Source organism: Terrapene carolina, unplaced genomic scaffold (genome assembly GCF_002925995.2).
Source record: "Terrapene carolina triunguis isolate 2854851 unplaced genomic scaffold, T_m_triunguis-2.0 Scaffold84, whole genome shotgun sequence".
NCBI classification, from domain to species: Eukaryota; Metazoa; Chordata; order Testudines; family Emydidae; genus Terrapene; species Terrapene triunguis.
In genome coordinates, this window is record NW_020664435.1 from 12,512,889 (window position 1) to 12,532,124 (window position 19,236).

Genomic DNA, 19,236 nt, shown 5'->3' on the forward strand with positions numbered 1-19,236 from the left:
ACTGCATTGAAAGACACAGCAGTGTTTAGTGTTGCAGTTGATGAGAGCGTGGATATAAACGACGTTCCACGTTTGGCAGTTGTTGCAAGATATTGTGCTTCCGATGAAATCCAAGAGGAAGTTTGTTGCCTAAAACCCCTGCATGGCACAACAAAGGGGGAAGATATACTGGAAAGTTTTGTAAACCATTTTGAAGAACGAGGAGTTGACATCAGAAAAATATTGTGTGTGACAACAGATGGTGCTCCTGCCATGGTCGGAAAACAGAAGGGATTTATAAAGTTGGCCACCTGACAGTCAAATTTCACTGTATCATCCATCAAGAAAACCTGTGTGTTAAAATTTCTAATTCAGAGCTTAATAATGTGATGAATACAGTGGTGCGAATTGTGAATTTCCTTGTTGCTCGATCTGCTTTGACTCTCAGACAATTTCAAGCACTGCTAGAAGAGATGGACAGTGCTTATAACGACATCCCACTTCACAGCAACATTCGGTGGCTAAGTCGTGGCAAGGTTTTGGTGCGCTTTGTAAACTGTTTTGATGCAATCAAGGCCTTTTTGTCGGGGGAAAAAAAAACAAAACTACCCCGAACTGGATGATGACAAATGGCTGTGTAAGCTCATATTTGTAACTGATATCACCGCTCACCTAAACAAACTCAACCTCTGTCTCCAGGGTGCAGGGCAAACAGTTTTGGATCTTTATGAAGCCTGGAAAGCATTTGTTGTGAAACTAGCAGTTTTTTCCAGGGATATTCAAACTTCTACTTTCCGCTACTTCCAACTCATAAAAGAGCTATCGACATGTTGCACTGTCGATGTTGATGAGATTGGAAAGTACATGCAAGAACTGGAATCAGAATTTTCTGACAGATTTCAAGATTTCCAGCGATTTGGCCCAATGCTTTCTTTTCTAATTAAACCTGAAAAGTTCAATGAAAGCGACTTGGATTTGTCTGTATTTCAGTGTATGGGTGTTGAAGATTTTGAAATGCAACTCATTCAGTTAAAAAGCTCAGAATTGTGGACATCAAAGTTTGTGGATCTGCGGAGCGCACTTGAAGCTACCAAGAGAGATCATGGGGCTTCTATTCTGACCTGCTGGACGTCCCTGCCAGTGAAATTTAACTGTTTGAAGAAAATTGCGTTTGCAATGCTTTCCGCATTTGGATCCACATACCTGTGTGAACAGGTATTTTCACACATGAAATCTGTCCTCTGTCCCTCTCGGAGCCAGTTAACAAGTGATCACTCAGAAGCCTGTGTGCAGCTTAAAGTATCCAAATACGTGCCAGACATTGGAAAACTCAGCAAGGAAAAGCAAGGGCAAGGATCACACTAAACTGATAAGATCTGCATTTTAATTTAATTTTAAATAAAGCTTCTGAAACATTTTGAAAACCTTGTTTACTTTACATAACCAAACTACTGTTATATATATTATAGACTTAGAGAGGGAGCTTCTAAAAAATGTTAAAATGTATTACTGGCACGCAAAGCCTTAAATTAGAGTGTATAAATGAAGACTTGGCACACCACTGCTGAAAGGTTGCCGACCCCTGACCTAGAGGGTAGAGCACTGAACTGGGACTCAGAATACCTGGGTTTTATTCCCACCTCTGCTTCTAGCCTGCTGGATGACGTTGGGCAAGTTCTTTGCCTCTGTGTCATTATCTTCATTTTACAGATGATCTCCTTTCTAAAGTGCTTCCCCCAAACCCAGTGAGCTTCAGTACTACACATTCTGAGAAATTCTGGCTGCCATCTCAAGAGTCTACAGAATCCTCTGCTTTGATAAAGATGTCTCTTCAAGAAAAAAAACAAAAAATCACTGACAGATTCTCAGATAGGAACTTATCCTAGCCCAAGCTGTCTATTTCCCTCAGTTCCTCTTAACCAAACTTTTTTTTTAACTTAAATTTCTGCAAAGATTTATTTCCTTCCTGAAAGGAAGCTAAAGAACTTCTAGGCAGGATTTGGACTTCCCACAAAAATGATATTCTACCTCCACCCTACCTCAAGATCCATTCAGTTCCCAAAAGACTGAATTTAGCTGCCTGGAGTTTGAGGGAAAAAACATTTATCAATTCATTAATATTGTGATAGTTCCCAGAATGTGCTAGGCATTGTATAGACACATTCCCTGCCCTTAGGAGCTTAAAGTTTAAAAATACAGACTATAAAGCAAAGGGATTCAACATTACAAGCAAAATGATCTGGGTGAAGGTGGGCAAGTGTCTTGTCAGTTCTATTGCCTTGGGTTTTTAAAATTTATCTCCAACTAATATGCCTACAATGAAATAATTTATTCGATGCATGACAGAAATGAATCTTCAGAAGGGATTTAATGAGAAGGGTAGCAGACCAGCCCAGGGAAAGGTATTTTAGCTTGGGGGGGAAGGGGGGGCAGCCTGCATGAAAGAAGGCAAAGAGATTCTTGTGGGATAAATGGATGTATGGGACATCAAGGCTACTGTCAGTTGCAGGGCAGGCGGCTCAATGAGGTAAGAGACATGGTCAAATACATAGGGAGTGTAAAATTTCATAGGTCTTTGGAAATAGAGATGAGAAGATTTGCTGAGGTGGAAAATGTGTGTCCATAGAGAGTTTCCTGAAGAATTCACAAATCTTTGGGCCACCTAAATGTTGAATAGACTGAGGTGGGATGAAGTTGGGATTGTGTATGACAATGGAGGAGGTTGCAGTAATCCAATAGGAAAGAATTATGACATGGACAAGAGTTTTTCTGGATGGAAAGCATATTGATTTCTATTACAACACAGAACAAAGTCTACAGTGCTCACTTTATATTATTATTTTTTATTACAAATATTTGCACTGTAAAAATGATAAAAGAAATAGTATTTTTCAATTCACCTCATATAAGTACTGTAGTGCAATCTCTTTATTGTGAAAGTGTAACTTAAAAATGTACTTTTTTTTGTTACGTAACTACACTCAAAAACAAAACAATGTAAAACTGTAGCGCCTACAAGTCCTACTTCTTGTTCAGCCAATTGCTAAGACAAACAAGTTTGTTTACGTTTACGGGAGATACTGCTGCCTGCTTCTTATTTACAATGTCACCTGAAAGTGAGATCAGGCATTCGCATGGCACTTCTGTAGCCGGCATTACAAGGTATTTACATGCCAGATATGCTAAACATTCGTATGCCCCTTCATGCTTCTATGCTGATGATGCTCGTTAAAAAAATTGTATATCTCCTGTTCTGTTTTACCCCTTATCTGCCATATATTTCATGTTATAGCAGTCTCGGATGATGACCCAACACATGTTTGTTTTAAGAACACTTTCACAGCAGATCTGACAAAATGCAAAGAAGGTACCAATGTGAGATTTCTAAAGATAGCTACAGCACTTGACCCAAGGTTTAAGAATCTGAAGTGCCATCCAAAATCTGAGAGGGACGAGGTGTGGAGCATGCTTTCAGAAGTCTTAAAAGAGCCACACTCAGATGCAGAAACTACGGAATCTGAACCACTAAAAAAGAAAATCAACCTTCTGCTGGTGGCATCTGACAGATGATGAAAATGAACATGCATCAGTAAGCTCTGCTTTGGATCGTTATCGAGCAGAATTTGTGATCAGCATGGACGCATGTCCTCTGGAATGGTGGTTGTCCCTTCATGCTTCATATGAATCTTTAGTGCATTTGGCACCTAAATATCTTGTGACGCCGGCTACAACAGTGCCATGCTAACGCCTGTTTTCACTTTCACGTGACATTGTAAACAAGAACCGGGCAGCACTATCTCCTGCAAATTGTAACTAAACTTGTTTGTTTGAGCGATTGGCCGAGGTAAGACTGAGTGGACTTGTAGGCTCTAAAGTTGTGCATTGTTTTATTTTTGAATGCAGTTACTGTTTTGAACATAATTCTACATTTGTAAGTTCCACTTTCATGATAGAGATTGTACTACAGTACTTGTATTAGGTGAATTGAAAAATACTATTTCTTTTGTTTTTACTATGCAAATATTTGTAATCAGAAATAAATATAAAGTGAGCACTGTATACTTTTTATTCTGTATTGTAATTGAAATCAATATATTTGAAAAATGTAGAAAACATCTAAAAATATTTAAATAAATGGTACTGTATTATTGTTTAACAGCGCGATTAATCGCGATTAATTTTTTTTTTTTTTAGACGCTTGACAGCCCTAGCTTAAAGTTCCACTGTGTTATCTTTGAAACATTTTACCATGCAATACAGTACACATCTGTTTGGCTGAAATCTAAACACTGTGCAAAGATAGTTACCCAGATCTGCAGACATTTTTTAGTTTCTGAAGTTTTTGCAGAATGGCTTTGAGTAAGTCTCATGGTAATATTTTTGAAAACCTATTTTTCTGCCTTAGCAGACACGTTTTATATGTGCTATATAAACAAGTCTGAGATCTGGGTGAAATATATCCTTTTAATTTAAAAAAGAACTAACAGAGGGAGGACATTTCAGAACTTCTGAAAGTAATCTTGAATAAGTCACGAGAGTCAGCCAAGGCACCTGATAACTGAAGAAAAGTCATTGTGCCTACATTTTGAAAAGGAGGAAGAACAATGGAACTATTAGCCCTGTGTGCACAGTTAGCCTTTTTTGCAGAAAAAAAATCTGTCTCACGGGCTACTTACTCACTGGCAAGTGGAACTTTCCTAATGTATTGCCTCATCCTTGATTGTCTTTTTAGAGTTCCTCTCTGGGCAGACAGCCCTAAATTAAGTTTTATGAGTTCTGTGATTTTCCTTTTAAAAACTTGGGTTCAGATTCAGCTATAGTGTAACTCACTTAATGGAGTTATACCAGCATTACAATTGGCTCCAAGTCTCAGCATAGCCTAATGCATACCTTTAAGCATTACACATATGGCCACTGGCTGTGCAGACTAATTTTATTAAAGATTCCAGGACTAAAGAGATCAGTGTACTATTCCTTTAATATGAAGGCGGCATACTCTGAGAACTCTATGTACACGTGACTGGTATTAAAATGTGGCTCTTCTCAAAACAATGACTGTAAAAATAGTCTAGTTGGGTTTATATTTTTCTCAACTGTGCTAGACTTTCTAAATTTCTGAGTAAAAAAAAAAAAAAAAACAGCTTGGTAACTACCAGTCCTGTAAATTCAACTTTGCTAAGATTCTTTTCTGGTTTGTGCATCGCCTTTAACAAAGATTCTGAAGGCCAAACAAATTCTGGTCTCAATTATGCCTGTTCAGTGAATTTATCAGGTGTAACTGTGGGCAAGTTTGCTTGAAGGGAGGAACTTGATTGGTAGTTCTGCTGATCAGGGTACCCTGGGTAGAATACCAGGGTGGAATTCAGCTCGTTCCACCACAGGAGTGTAGTCTTGCAGTGTCAACAGGAACAAAAGCAGTATAAAATTGTCAATAGAGTAAATAGATATGACTGAATGCACATAAGGAACAGCTCTGTTCAGTATAAAAGTGCCATTTTTATGTAGTCAGTCTTCAGTATAGGACCATATTTTAAGCTCAAGCTAAGAAAGTGGCCGCTTGGGCCTTGCATCCCATGCAAAGTCTTCAATCCTTTGGCCTGAAAACTCTTTTTGTACTGTGTAAGAATTAGTGTTCTATAAGTGGTATTTAGATTGAAGAAATGTTATCACGAGTATAAAAACAGCTTAAATGAATACATTGATGTTCAGTAAAGCTGATACTGATGGCTTCCTTAGTTCATTACCGATAAAGGGAATAAAATAATACTAGTAGTAGTAAATGCTGAGAGAATGTACTGGCCAGTTATTTAAGTACACTTTGTAGAAGAGTTAGCCCATCTCCAGTGAGAACTATAACAAAAGAAGGATTAGAGTCAGTGTAACTAATAAAACATCATGGGATGTGGTTTGTGCTGCATTTTGCCTTCAGCATGCAAACTGAGGCATGATGCACAGCATTCAGAGTTGAAGAAATGAGTTTGGTAACATGTACCATGAAATGCAGTATTATAGCTGTAGTATAATTATTATTAACTAGCTTCAGTGAGAATTTCATTTAAGAGAGCTGGCAGTTGCCTATATGAAAAGGCAATCTTATCTATTCTTCCTTATACAAGTCAATCTGATACTTAGGTCCCCTTCTGAGAAACAGGCTTTGATATTCTTTTGTCACAGTATCTACAGCATTTTTTGTATTGTTTACTTAAAAGGAACAGCTGTCTGGCCTGTATCTAATTGGTATTACATTTTTAGTTTTCCCTTTGTCATGTGAAAGAAAAAGTGTAGCAGTTTTTCCCCACTACATCAAAACTGTCTTTCATAGTGCCCTGATGCTTTAAGCAATACTTAACAGGAATTCTTTAGCTGTTTCTTTTTTGGACAGTTAGGCATCCACTTCAGACATGAAGAGCACTTACAAATGTATTTTTTCTCTTAAATCTGGTTTGCTGTCAAGTGGGTGACATTTTTTGTAGAATATCTGTTTGAAATATCCTCTAAATTTTTTCTTCTCAATATATCATCCCTATTGTCCTCTGATGTGATCTCAGGCTTTTTTAGGTATAGAATATACAGACCCTAACCCTTAAGTTTATGAAAACCTGAAATGATGAGTTTGTGAAACTATCAAAGTTGTATTGTTATTCAGACAGACTAGTCACTTTAGATCGTGACCTTTGAATAGCAGAAACAGAATAGCAAAAATACATCATTGTTATTAGGTTAAATTCACTATTAACATCTCCTGGTCTCTCTGATGCACTTCCTCTAGGATTCAAGCCAGCACCTCTTGTGTATTTTTCGCTCTCTCACATAAGGTGCTGTGTGGCAGTCACCTGTGTCTCAATCTTGACCACCTTAGGTCTGACTTGGGCTCAGAACCTGTATTTCTACTCCCTATGGGGCAATGACTGTGGTAATTCGTGACCAAAGAGCTTCCTTAAAGCAAAGTATCATTTATTTAAAATCGTTTCAGAGAAAATATATCTCAAAACCAGTAAAACATACTGTATGCATATCTAGTTCTTCTTTAAGGCTTGCTATTCCCTGGGTCTGGGAGGCCCAACTCCTCCACAAAGCATTTTCTGTGCCAGCCTGTCCGCCTACACTTGCTCACAAATAAACCCTATCCCCCTTTTCAACCTCTGAGAGGTCTTCTAACTGTTCAGTCTTCATTTCATCTCTAATTCCTAGGCTAGTTTTATAGTGTGTTGGAGACAAGATACAGGATCTTTGAAGCTAACATCTGGTCCCCATTGTCTTCCTAGTGTGTAGCTAGGTATTTTTATCTGGGAAGCTATTTTATTGCCTTCCTGTATAATTCACAATGAATTCAAACATTATAGTAAACATCCACTAACATGTTAGATCAGTGTATTCACACAGGAAAGTCGTATAACCCAACACAGAATAACCTCCCCTTACTGAGAGGGGACACAACAGTTTTCAAGTACATAAAAGGTTGTTACAAGGAGGAGGGAGAAAAATTGTTGTTCTTAACCTCTGAGGATAGGACAAGAAGCAATGGGCTTAAATTGCAGCAAGGGTGGTTTAGGTTGGACATTAGAAAAAACTTCCTAACTGTCAAAGTGGTTAAGCACTGGAATAAATTGCCTAGGGAGGTTGTGGAATCTTCATCATTGGGGATTTTTAAGAGCAGGTTGGACAAACACCTGTCAGGGATGGTATAGATAATACTTAATTGTGCCTTGAGTGCAGGGGACTGGACTAGATGATCTCTCGAGATCCCTTCCGATTCTATGATTTAATAGATATAAGTAAATTTAGTGTTTGTGGCAGGTGGGGGGAGACGATGCGAGGGTGCACTTTATAAGCTAGATTAGGCACCTGCTTTGAGGCAAATAACTCTGAAGTACTCCAGGCAAGAATGGTTCCAGCATGTGGAAATATAGTTAGAGGCCTAAGGAGAGCTGAGGTGCTCCAGTCTTCAGAGAGCTTTGTGTAATGCTTCCAAAGACAAAATATTCCAATACATCCACTAAAGACTTTTCATCTGAGTGTTGACTCAGCCAGCTCTAAAATGAAGACAAGAGAAAAGAACATAGATTAACTATCCCCAGGTACTAAGAATGCATCAAGTTATTGAGTTAGATGAGGAATTCAGCACTCCAAGATAAGCTAGGCAATTGTGTGCTGTACCCATTACTTACTACATTTATAATTGTCTCCGTGTGTTCTCTCATCTTTAGTAGCTGCTGATTGTCTCCTGTCTTATACTTAGATTTTAAGCTTTTTGGGGGTATGGATCATCTCTTCATGTGTTTACAATGCCTAGCATAATGAGGTCCTGGGCCCTGAATAAGGCCTGTAGGTGCTGCCACAATGATTAATGATAATAAATACAGAGACTGTAGAAGAACAAATGCCAAGACCATGATTCTGTGAGAGTATTGAAGCTGTCAGTGCACCAAGTGCTAAAGGAATATCAGCACTTATGAGGCTAATGACCCACAATGCATTGAAATCAGCCTCCATGACTGAGGCCGTAGAGGCTAAAATCTTCAAAGAAAACTAATTCTATGAGGAACCACTCCAGAACCCCAAGGAAGCCAAGGGAATGAGGAGAAATCAGTCAAAGGATGTAGAAATGATAGTGTTCAGTTTTCAAACTGAAGCAGAAGTCTGTAGCTTCATTGAAGTCTGAAACTGCATGACTAAATAACTGCATTTCCAACTGACAGCGCTTTATAGCTAAGCATGGACAGAAAGGAATGGCAATGGCCTGAGACACCAGGGCAGTTGGTTCGAGAATAAGATTGGGCAGCCCATGTCTCCAAAGCACCTGAACTCTTTGAGAGCTAGGGGAGTTCTGGCTTATCTCATGCATCAAGCTGAGATCCAAGGATCCAGTCAATGGTAACTCAATTTTTTTTGTCGTCCTTACGCTAAAGGGCAAAGAGTTTTTCAACTCCAGTTTGATGGACCAGTTACTTTGACTGCTGATGGAAAAGGGTCATGTTCTTAGTGCAGACAGGGCTAAAATCTCTTTCCTTCTCTCTTCAATCTGTATTTCTTTCCTTCTTTCATTTTTCCTTCCATTTTCTTGCTTCCAGTTTTTTTTAAATTTTCCTTTGTTCATTTACTGCGCTGTCTTTCTTTTGCTATTTGCAGAGTCAGTAGAACACTGCACATGGAATTGCTGGAGGGGGAAAATTACCAACAGGATAGTAGCTCTTCTGTATTTTAGGCTCTTGCTTGTATCTTATTGTCTGCCAATCACAATGGGTGGCCCGGGCAGGGGTTGGAGGGCAACTGGAAGCATGACAGGTATGCTTATGCCTGGTAGGACACAGACAATTTATGGTCCTAATTATTGCTCAGGCTCAAATCTTCCTTTTTTGGGGAGTTAATTACTGGGAAGGCTATCGTAAGACAATTCCAGCAACATTTGGAGTCCTCAGATGTATTTGATTTTAGCTCTGGGTATAGACTAGTATGGAGATGGTTAGTCTGGGTTGATGGTGTTTGGGTGATAGACAAACGTAAGATCTACTTTGATTCTTTAGATGTGTTAGAAATTTTTCCCTCTCAAGGGAAAAAAAATATTTCTAAATACCACCCATTCTCTTACACAAGCTTTTCAACAATTATTTTAATGGATGAATCTGTTCTATATAGGTTTTTATACCACACTTATTCCCATAGAATGTGAGTACCTCTCAGTAGTGTGTTAAACAATGAGATTTCACATCTGTCATGTGGTGTTTGTTCTCTCCTCCTCTTTCCCAGATGGAGAAACTTCAGTGGACTGCCTTGTTTTGGTAGGGTTTTTTATTTCTTAAATAACTGTTGCTATGTGTTTTATATTAGAGAAGGCATGGTCAAAGAAATGAGCCTTGCACTTGGAGCGGAAAGTGGTGAGGTTTGTGATGATCCTTGGTTCTGGGGGGAGTTCATTGCAGTTTTGGACCACCCTGGAGAAGGTTCTGTCTCCCGTATGGCCAAGCTTTACTCTAAATATTAAGAATTCCGTTGTGACAGAGGAGCAAAGTTGTTGACCATGGGGTTTTGTCCTACAGCTTTAGACAATCTTTTAGGTATCCAGGGCCTAGGCCATGGGAGCACTTTGAAGTTAAGGAACGAGACCTTGAACTTGATTCAAAATTCTATGGCAAATGAGTATAGAGCACAGAGGACAGGTTTTGATGTGCTCGTGGTAGCCCATGTTGTTGAGGAGGTAAGCTACTAGTTGGAGTTTCCTAAATGCTAAAGGTTTCGTGCTCAGGTATATCTCTTTGCTGTAGTCCAGCTGAGAGGTGGCAAAGGCATGAATAATTGAGGTCAGGTCTTTGTCCGACAGGATGGGATGGAGTCTCCCAGCCAATCAGAGATGGTAGAAGGCATTGCTTGCTGGCGTTGCAATGTGACAGCTCAGCATCGGTGAGGAATCAAGGAGTACTCCTAGACTATGGACTGAGTTGACCTATTGTGGATGTGAACCTTCACTCTAAGGAGACTACACTGTGGTTGCAAACTCTTCAAAATACTTTCTTCTGACCACCAGCATCACCTCTGTTTTGCTGAGCTTCGGCTTCAGCCAGCTATTCGTCATCCATGAGTTGATCTCATCTGGATTGTAGTGGTGTGTTTGTGTGTGATGAAGGATCAATAGAGCTGTGTTATCTGCATATTGCTGGCACTGGAGTACATGTCCAGTGACAAGTTCACTGACAAGTTCACCTAGTGATTGCATGAGAGGACCGGAGAGAGAATTGATCCTTGTAGAACTCCACATGAGGGTTCTAGCAGTGAAAGTGCAGTTTTCCATTTCTACTCTTTTTGGGTGCATACCTCCGGGAAGGACTCAAACCATTTTAGCACATTATTCAGGATTCCTGCCACACTTCTCAGGCGAGACAGCCGTATCTCATGGTTAACAGTGGATGTCTGTCCTCTATCCATTTATAGGAGGGGATCATTCATCAGTGCCAGTTCTGTGTCTTGGCCTGAATCTAGGTTGTGCTGGATCTAGAATGTCGCCATCAGTTAGATGAGTTTGTAGCTGGCTTGCTGCTAGCTTCTCTGAGTTTCCTCAGGAATGAGAGGTTTGACTGTGGGTAGTTTTCTTCAGTGTTGGTTGGATTATTGCATAGCTGTGTCTGTTCCCTCTCGCTTCCTCCACCTTCCCCGCAACATATCACCCCTCTCTTTTCAGACACATATCACTGTTTGAAGGAAGCCATTATAAAACAAATTAAAAATCCCTTGCAGGGTAACATTTTACCCCACTACAGACCTTTCATGCTTGTGCATTCTTTGATGCACATGATGTAAAACAAATGAATTATTTTCTAGGATTAGTTGTGTTTAGCTCTGAGCACCAAGTATTTAGTATTAAAGTCGTCTAGTTTGCTGATTTTCTGTCATAACAGAAGTACAGTTTATTAGTTAGGTTAGCTGGTCTTTACTGAACTGTCTTCCAGTTGTATAAATATTGTTTTTGCAGTACAGCATATTGCACAAAACAATTTTGCAATTAGAAATATTGCTATGTCAGGAAACAGGAAAACACATTGTTAAAAAATACATTCAGGAAATATATTACTCAAAGGAGTTCATGTTCACTTAATGGAGGAAACTGACAGCAGAGACTGTTTATAAGCCCATGTAGACAATAGTGTGAATTGTATTTTCAGTAGCTTCCATAGTTGTTAATGAGTAGTGGAGGGGGTATTAAGCAAATGAATGCAGTTATAAATAAATAGAAAAGTTTAAATTTAAGAAATGTTGGTTGTTTTAATAAGTGATTGACTTCTAGGTTTCTCTGTGATAGTGGTTTGTTTAAGCCAACTGTCTAATTATTTGCAAGTTTAAAATCAAAATTCATGTGCACTAAAAGAACATGGTGCACACTGTAGCTGATTTTTTGTAACGAGGCACATGATTTACATGCCGGTTTTTCAGAAAGCAGTGTTGGTCTTTAAATTGCTGAAAGAAGAGATATTACATATCAACAAGGTGTAATTTTCTCCTGAGTTGGCCAAATGTTGTAATACTAGATTATTGTGTCCCAATTATGCTTTCCCCAAACATCAATTTCTCAATAAATGGCTTGCCTTTCTTGATAATTTAAGAGGTGTATGCTCATCTTAGTATATAGAGATTTATCATTAACATTTGGATTCCAAAGCTGGTCAAAAATATTGTCAAAACACTTTTTTTTGACAAAAAATGGTTGTTGAGTTAAATGGAAATTTTCATTAAAAAATTCATTTTACAAGTGAAGACCCTTTGATAAAAGTAAACTCTTTATTTCATTGAAACTCTCTTGCTGGGGGACGGAATGATTTCCCAATTGACTGTAGTAGTTTTTGACTCATTTTGTTTTACTTAAAAACCAAGGTCAAGCCCAAAATGGGCCTAAAAACAAACAAACAAAAAAACACATTTAGGGATTTCTAGGGTATTGCTCAGCTGATAGGAGGGAATATTCTCTCTGGCTGAGGAGGCAGGATCATTGCAATTCAACTGCTGAAGAGAGGCATGCTTTCCAGTAGTTGTAGGGCAGGAGTAAGCAGCTTCAAGGTGTCCTGAAGCCAACTGGGTGGGCCTAGTGGAAAGGATCAAATATTGCTCTTCTCTCCCTCATGCACTCCAGTTCCCAAGGGGGACAGCGAGCACTACCCCATCTGTTGACAGCAGGGAAGCAGACAAATCTGCCCAACCACAAAGGGGAAAGGGGGATCATGAATCTTCTTTCCCTCATCTGCTCTCAGAATACCATTAAGTTTTGTGTGTTGTGGGTGCTTGGCTTTGTGTTGCATGAAGACCGGGATACCCAGTGCTTCTCTTTTTCCTGCCACAGCAGCCCTTTGAAGTACCATTGGGAAAATAGATTTCACTAGTGTAGATAACTGATTAAATACACTGCACTATTAGTGAACAAGGAATTCAGAATTCCATCTGTGCATCAAAGGGAGAATCCTATAACTCAAAGCCCATAGAGAAAAGTGTTATTTTTCTTAGCATCCTCCTGCATTAACTAGCTTAGCATATAATGTTGTAGTAACTTTGTACAGTAACTTGTCTATTGGAACACTTAAATTTTGTGTGAATACACTGTCAATTAATTTTATTTATTTGTTGTTACAGGAGCTAGAGTTAATGCCAAAGACAGCAAGTGGTTGACTCCCTTACACAGAGCTGTTGCATCATGTAGTGAGGTATGAAATAAACACTTTTTTATTTTTTAGAACAGTTCCATGTAAAATAAAATACAGCATCTCAGACTACCTATTATTTCTTACTCAATTTTCTTATAGAATGAAACTACTGAAAATGCTTAGAGAGCCCAGGACGTTTGCAACAGATTTTTTTTAATTTAAGAAAAAAAAGGGGGGGGGCATAACTTTATAATTCCAATTGTAGAATACAGAAAAAAAATTGCAAAAATAATATGCTCTTAGAAGTTTTCATTAAAAGAATCTAGAATAAGTACAGGTAGTTTGTTTTTATTATTTTAATACAAAAGGAAACCAGAAATCCTTATACATGGAAATAATAAATCATGAATGCCATTCCCATGACAGGGAATATTTCTGAATTCAGAACATAAAGTCCATGATTCCTTTGGGGTGAGATAACCGAAGTGGTTCAGTATAAGGGGAAAATACACTAGAAACGAAATAGGGTTTGTTTTCACCTATACGGCACAATTTTGTAGTGTTTTTTGTTTGTTTTCATTTTTAATAGGCAAGCATTTCCATAGTTTCTTTATTGAAAACATTGAAAAAATCTTATAGCAGCTGTAAGCGTTTTAACATACATAAAGTATTTAGTTTGGGCTTGTAGGTTTAAGTTTCATCAGAAACATTCAAATGTACAGAATAGAGCAGAGCAAGCTGCTAAGAAAATTATATCTGGCATTTTGTTTTGTCATAGAAAATCAAGGTTTTTGAAGCATGTATCAATATGTTGCTAAATATAGAAATATCGTAGGAAGAAAAATTAAGAGGTGCATTTATATCATTGTTCAGATATTGTATTCTCTCCGAGTTTCAAACGGGCATTAAGTGTCATAAAAGAAGAGTCATAAAATTAGCTCAGTAAAAATGCTGAAGGTTAGGATTGAGATGCATTGTTGCTAGAGTCATGTGGGAGAATTTCACAGAACCTGCCTACGCAGAGTTCTGTACCTGCCTACGCAGAGTTCTGTACCTGAGTCATATCAGTACTATTATTGTTTTATTTTTATTAGAGAGAGAGAGAGGATGCTTTTGGTTTTGCAGAGTCTCAGGCGTCAGACTTTGGATCTAAAACCATCCATTTTAGATTTTGCTTTTGGGCCAAATAGTAGCATTTAGCCACTAGCCTAAGTAAGTAGTAATGTGGAGCTGTTATCCCATAAGGAACTTGGGCACAATTCTTCTATGAATGGCTTGGTGCATAGGCTACACTATCCTTTAGGGTAATGCAGTATGCTACCCTGAGGGAGCCTCACTGAAGAAGCAGTCCCTGCACTGTCCTGAGCATTGGGACTACAGTAACTCCTCACTTAACATTGTAGTTATGTTCCTGAAAAATGCGACTTTAAGTGAAACAATGTTAAGCGAATCCAATTTCCCCATAAGAATTAATGTAAATAGAGGGGTTAGGTTCCAGGGCAGTTTCCCCTACTCTGCAAGCACCAGGGGTGGGGGGCTCAACCCTCAGCCCGCCCACTCCACCCCTTCCCCCAAGCCCCCACCCTTGACCCGCCTCTTCTTCCCCCTCCCACCTCCTTTCCCTTTACTTCGCACGCTGCATCCTGGCTCCTCCCTCCTCCCTCCCCTCCCTTCTAAACCCCGCAAGCCAGCTGATTGCCACGTTCGGGAGGCGGGGGGGAGGGGGAGCCTGCGCACCGAGTCCTCGCTCCTCCCCCCTCCTGCCCGGGGCAATCAGCTGGCTTGCGGCGTTTAGGCGGCAGGAGGGAGGGGGAAGGAGCGAGGACCTGGCGCAGGCTCCCCTTTCCTCCCCCCCGCCTCCTGCCCAGGGCAATCAGCTGGCTTGCAGCATTCGGGAGGCAGGGGAGCCTGCGCGTTGAGTGCTCCTCCCCCCCGCCTCCAAAACGCTGCAAGCCAGCTGATTGCCACGGGCAGGAGGCGGGGGGAGAAGGGGGAAGGCGCTGATCCGCGGGGTCTGCCGGTGTGTGGGAGGCGCTGGGAGAAAGCAGGCAGCCAAACAACGTAAGAGTGGAGCATTGCACAACTTTAAATGAGTATGTTCCCTAAGTGATCAGCAACGAAACAATGTTAAGCGGGACGACTTTAAGTGAGGAGTTACTGTATAGTTGTTTCTGCCCCTTGTGTGGGGGATGGGATGCTCTTTGCGTGCTTTCTCCTTCCTTTCCTCCTCATCTGTGAATACCCTCACTAGGATCTGTCACAATTTGGCTAATGATTTTTTGGATCTATGGAACATTTTTACTTTTAAAAAGTTTCCTCTGCTCAGTTATCATTCCTAAAATAAGAATATTATTTTTTCATTTGTATAAGTCTTGCCTTGCTTCTAGGACTGTGAGTATAATAAAATGAAAACTGTAAATCACATTAGCATAGCATTAACATAACCGTAGCATATAAGAACTTGCAGTGAACTGCTTCTATTATGGCAGAATTATATATAAATCTGGAGATTGGGACCTATCCTTCCCCAACCTTCAAAGGGTACCACTTCTCTCCCACACAATGGACCAAGCCAGAGGTCTGCCCCACAGGACCTTTTTAACTTCTACAACTACCTCCCCCACTTCTTTCTCCCCACAAGGAACTGGACTCCAGCAGGACTTCATTTTGACCCAACCCCCGCGTGCCTTAGATATGCAAAAGCTTCAGCTAATACACTGTAAAGCAGTCTGTTTCTATAGCAACACAGGTCACCTGTCGCTCATTTCTTTGTAGTGGCTCCCCATTGAATATAGTCCAACTTAAGTCCTCTGTCCTGATATTCAAAGCCTTCCATGGGCTTGTCTTAGCTACCTGAGAAAGCGCTCTCCCTCTGTGACCATGACCACCTATAACAACAACATTGTATCAAAACAATGAATCTGTCAGCCAACTCTGGGAGGGTGTGTGGAAGACACAGTGACTGGATCTAAACTATGGAATTTACTCCTGCAAGAGATAAGTGACCACAGAACTAATTACTTCTAAATGCAAAATTTATTTATTCTTAGTTTTCCCTAGAGTTTCTACACACGCACAACATCCAGCGAAACAAATCTTATACACTAATCAAATTTATTTATCCTAGAGATTGGAATGGAAGAAAGAGAACTTGTTAGTGTTGTTTCTACTTTTACATATTTGGGAGGCACTTAAATAGTAGGATGATGGAAGACCTTATAAATAGATGGATGGGAACACATACTAGCACACCCTGCAGCTGGGAGTAGCACAGAGATGCTCCCTCTTGAGCTGGTTACTGACTGGTTTCTGGGGCGGAGTGTAGTTGTTCAAGCTCTTGTGTACAGTAGCTAAGGAAGCTCTATGATTAAATCCTGGTTTTGGTATAATCCAGCAGGACTATCCCCCCAAATGAGGGCAGACCCAATTAAACAAGAACATCTGGTCACTTCTTGAATATATTTGGTGACTTTGTTTTCAAACTTTTTTTTTCTTGAACATATTTCAGCTTAGACTTTTAGTCTTCAGAATCTCAATTTGCACTCCTTTTGTGTGCTGGTGTGTTTCTCTCCCCCCCCCTCCCCCCCCCCCCCCCCACAAAATTAAGCAGATTCATTTAATTTGAAAATACATCACTGCACATACACATACTAACTGTACGCTAAGACCAGAGCAATTTTTTACAGTAAAATTAGCGTTTCCTTTGACAGTTTGTGCCCAACCAATACCAGAGCTCTTCTAGAATTTATTTCCTGATTCTTGTAGTGGTTTCATTGATATTAGTCTCAAAGGAGCCAAAGACTTGATATATAATCAGCTTTTTCCTAGTAAACCATTAAATACATTTTGGGTCCATATCCATTTCGCTATTTCAAGTATTTTCTAGGTTGCTCTTACATTTTTTGTTTATTGAGAGGAGAAGAAATTAAATATATAGTTTAGGATAACTTTTGACAGGTTCTTCTAATGGAATAAATACATGGAATGTAGTGTTACTATTTCCGCTCCACCCATGATTCACAGCGATGTCTAGGTATTGCAGCCCAGACGTGTATGCGGAATATTGCTCTGTAATTTAAGACGCCTGCAATATTTAGCCTTAGTAGAATGTTTTAAGTTCAGAGTGGTAACCTTATTTTTGCACTCTTTTTTCATTTGACTAAAGGAACAATCAGAACAATTAATGAATTGTGGAAAACTCTGTGGACTTAATGAAAAAATGAAGTATTGCATCTACATCTTAATATTTGTATTGACAAGCTGTTTTCCTTTGTGTGCAATTGTGTGCATATGTTATTAACAAGATTGTTTTTGGTTTTACTTTCTGTAGGAATGTAAAAGGAATGGTATAAAAGATTGCAGTTTAAACTTGATTTTATAAAGGGGAATGAAACTTCTTACTTACAAAATTACTGTGGTATAGAACTCTAAAGCAGCAGGATTGTCACTTTGGCACCATTAAAAATTATATTCCTTTTGCAGATGTCTGTTTATAATATGATAGTATTATAAACAGGCAGATATGTAAAAAGTATGGTTATTAAACTCTCCATATCTATAATATACCATTTGCAGCTATTTTTATTCTTTGAAAAAAGGTGTCTAACAATTGGTAGTAATATATTTTAAGTACAGTAGTGCCTCACTAATGCATACTAATAGAGGGAGTCTTGAGCATTATTGATCTTGTGATGGGGAATTCCACCAGTGTCAAATGCCAATTGTAAGTGCCTTAGCTGTGTTTGAGGGATCTATAACCATCCCAGAATCTTGCTGGGCTTGAGAATAAACTTTTAACCTGAAAATACATGTGAATGCAGTTTATCAAAGTGTGAATTAGTGAGATTCTGTTGTACTTTACATGGAGTTGCTAAGTATATTCTTTTAGTTCTTTGGTAATGTAATTTATTTTATTGCAAATATTTTCAGGATGCTGTTCAGGTGTTGTTAAAGCATTCAGCAGATGTCAATGCCCGTGACAAAAACTGGCAAACACCCCTACATATAGCAGCTGCAAATAAAGCTGTTAAATGTGCTGAAGCTTTGGTGCCTCTTCTAAGTAATGTAAATGTGTCAGATCGAGCAGGTAGAACAGCATTACATCATGCAGCCTTCAGTGGACATGTTGAGGTATGGATTATTTTCCAGATCTTGTTTCTTAGCCCTCTTGCCTCCCACCAAAGCTCTGATTATTTGTTATTTGCATGCGTGTACATGATCTGGTAAAGTACATTTACAGTTTTAACATCCCTATACTAAAGCCCTGAAGAATACTGTTCCAGTGGTGAGGTATGGCCTTCTTACTAGCCTGTAGGAATGCTTTTTTTCTAGTTTCTGCATTCCCCCAGAAAAAATCAACCTTTTATTTATAGTCTGGGTTCTGCTAAAATGCATAAACTTAAATTGTAAATTAATTTCTAGTGACTGAAGCCATAGTGTAATTTATCCATTTTCAGCAATTTGTATGGAAATGAAAGGTTTTTAATATGTAAATTTGTTGGGTGATTAAATACATAGATTTTTAACTAACTTTTTTTAGTTTTAATAAACAGTATGTATGTAGTAGATACAGTACATATAATATGCCATGGTTGTTAAACAGTTGCATAAAATAGGTAATCTGAAATATTTTGGTTGTCACTTGATATATAATTTAGAGGACCCCATGATCACAACATTGTCACCAATGTGGGCATCCAGTGTACTTAAATGCACAAAATATCAGAAGCGATGTAAATGGAATGGTGGTTTTAAAAGATTTAAAAATTTGGTTTCATTTCACCCAAGATTTATTCTTTGCTTTCATTATTATGCCACATTCTATGCATAGTTTTATATTCTGAGCAGAGGTATTTTACTTATTTTTCTTTCTTCACCCTAGATGGTGAGTTTGTTATTGTCTAGAGGTGCCAATATTAATGCATTTGACAAGAAAGACAGACGAGCTATACATTGGGGAGCATATATGGGTATGTACACCTTTGCAACTGATTCTCTGTGCATTAGGGAGAAAGTCAGTCACTTCATTTTATTGAATTTATATACTTTAATTTCTAGGCAAAAACATTTAGTCAAGGTTACTTAGTAGGTAATTACAAGGAAGGTATCTATACATCTCATATAAAATTTGTAATAG

General features: G+C 39.0%; 1 protein-coding gene across 3 annotated transcripts in view; it reads left to right on the forward strand.

Annotated features, from left to right (window-relative positions):
* The window catches only part of ANKRD28 (ankyrin repeat domain 28), a 201,499-nt gene that overhangs the window by 114,458 nt on the left and 67,805 nt on the right, over positions 1-19,236 (forward strand). For all 3 annotated transcript variants that reach the window (XM_024209574.2, XM_024209575.2, XM_024209573.2), the window contains 3 exons: positions 13,090-13,160; positions 18,030-18,230; positions 18,982-19,069. In XM_024209574.2, coding sequence (XP_024065342.1) covers positions 13,090-13,160; positions 18,030-18,230; positions 18,982-19,069 — 360 coding nt within the window. The remainder of the gene's footprint in view (positions 1-13,089; positions 13,161-18,029; positions 18,231-18,981; positions 19,070-19,236) is intronic.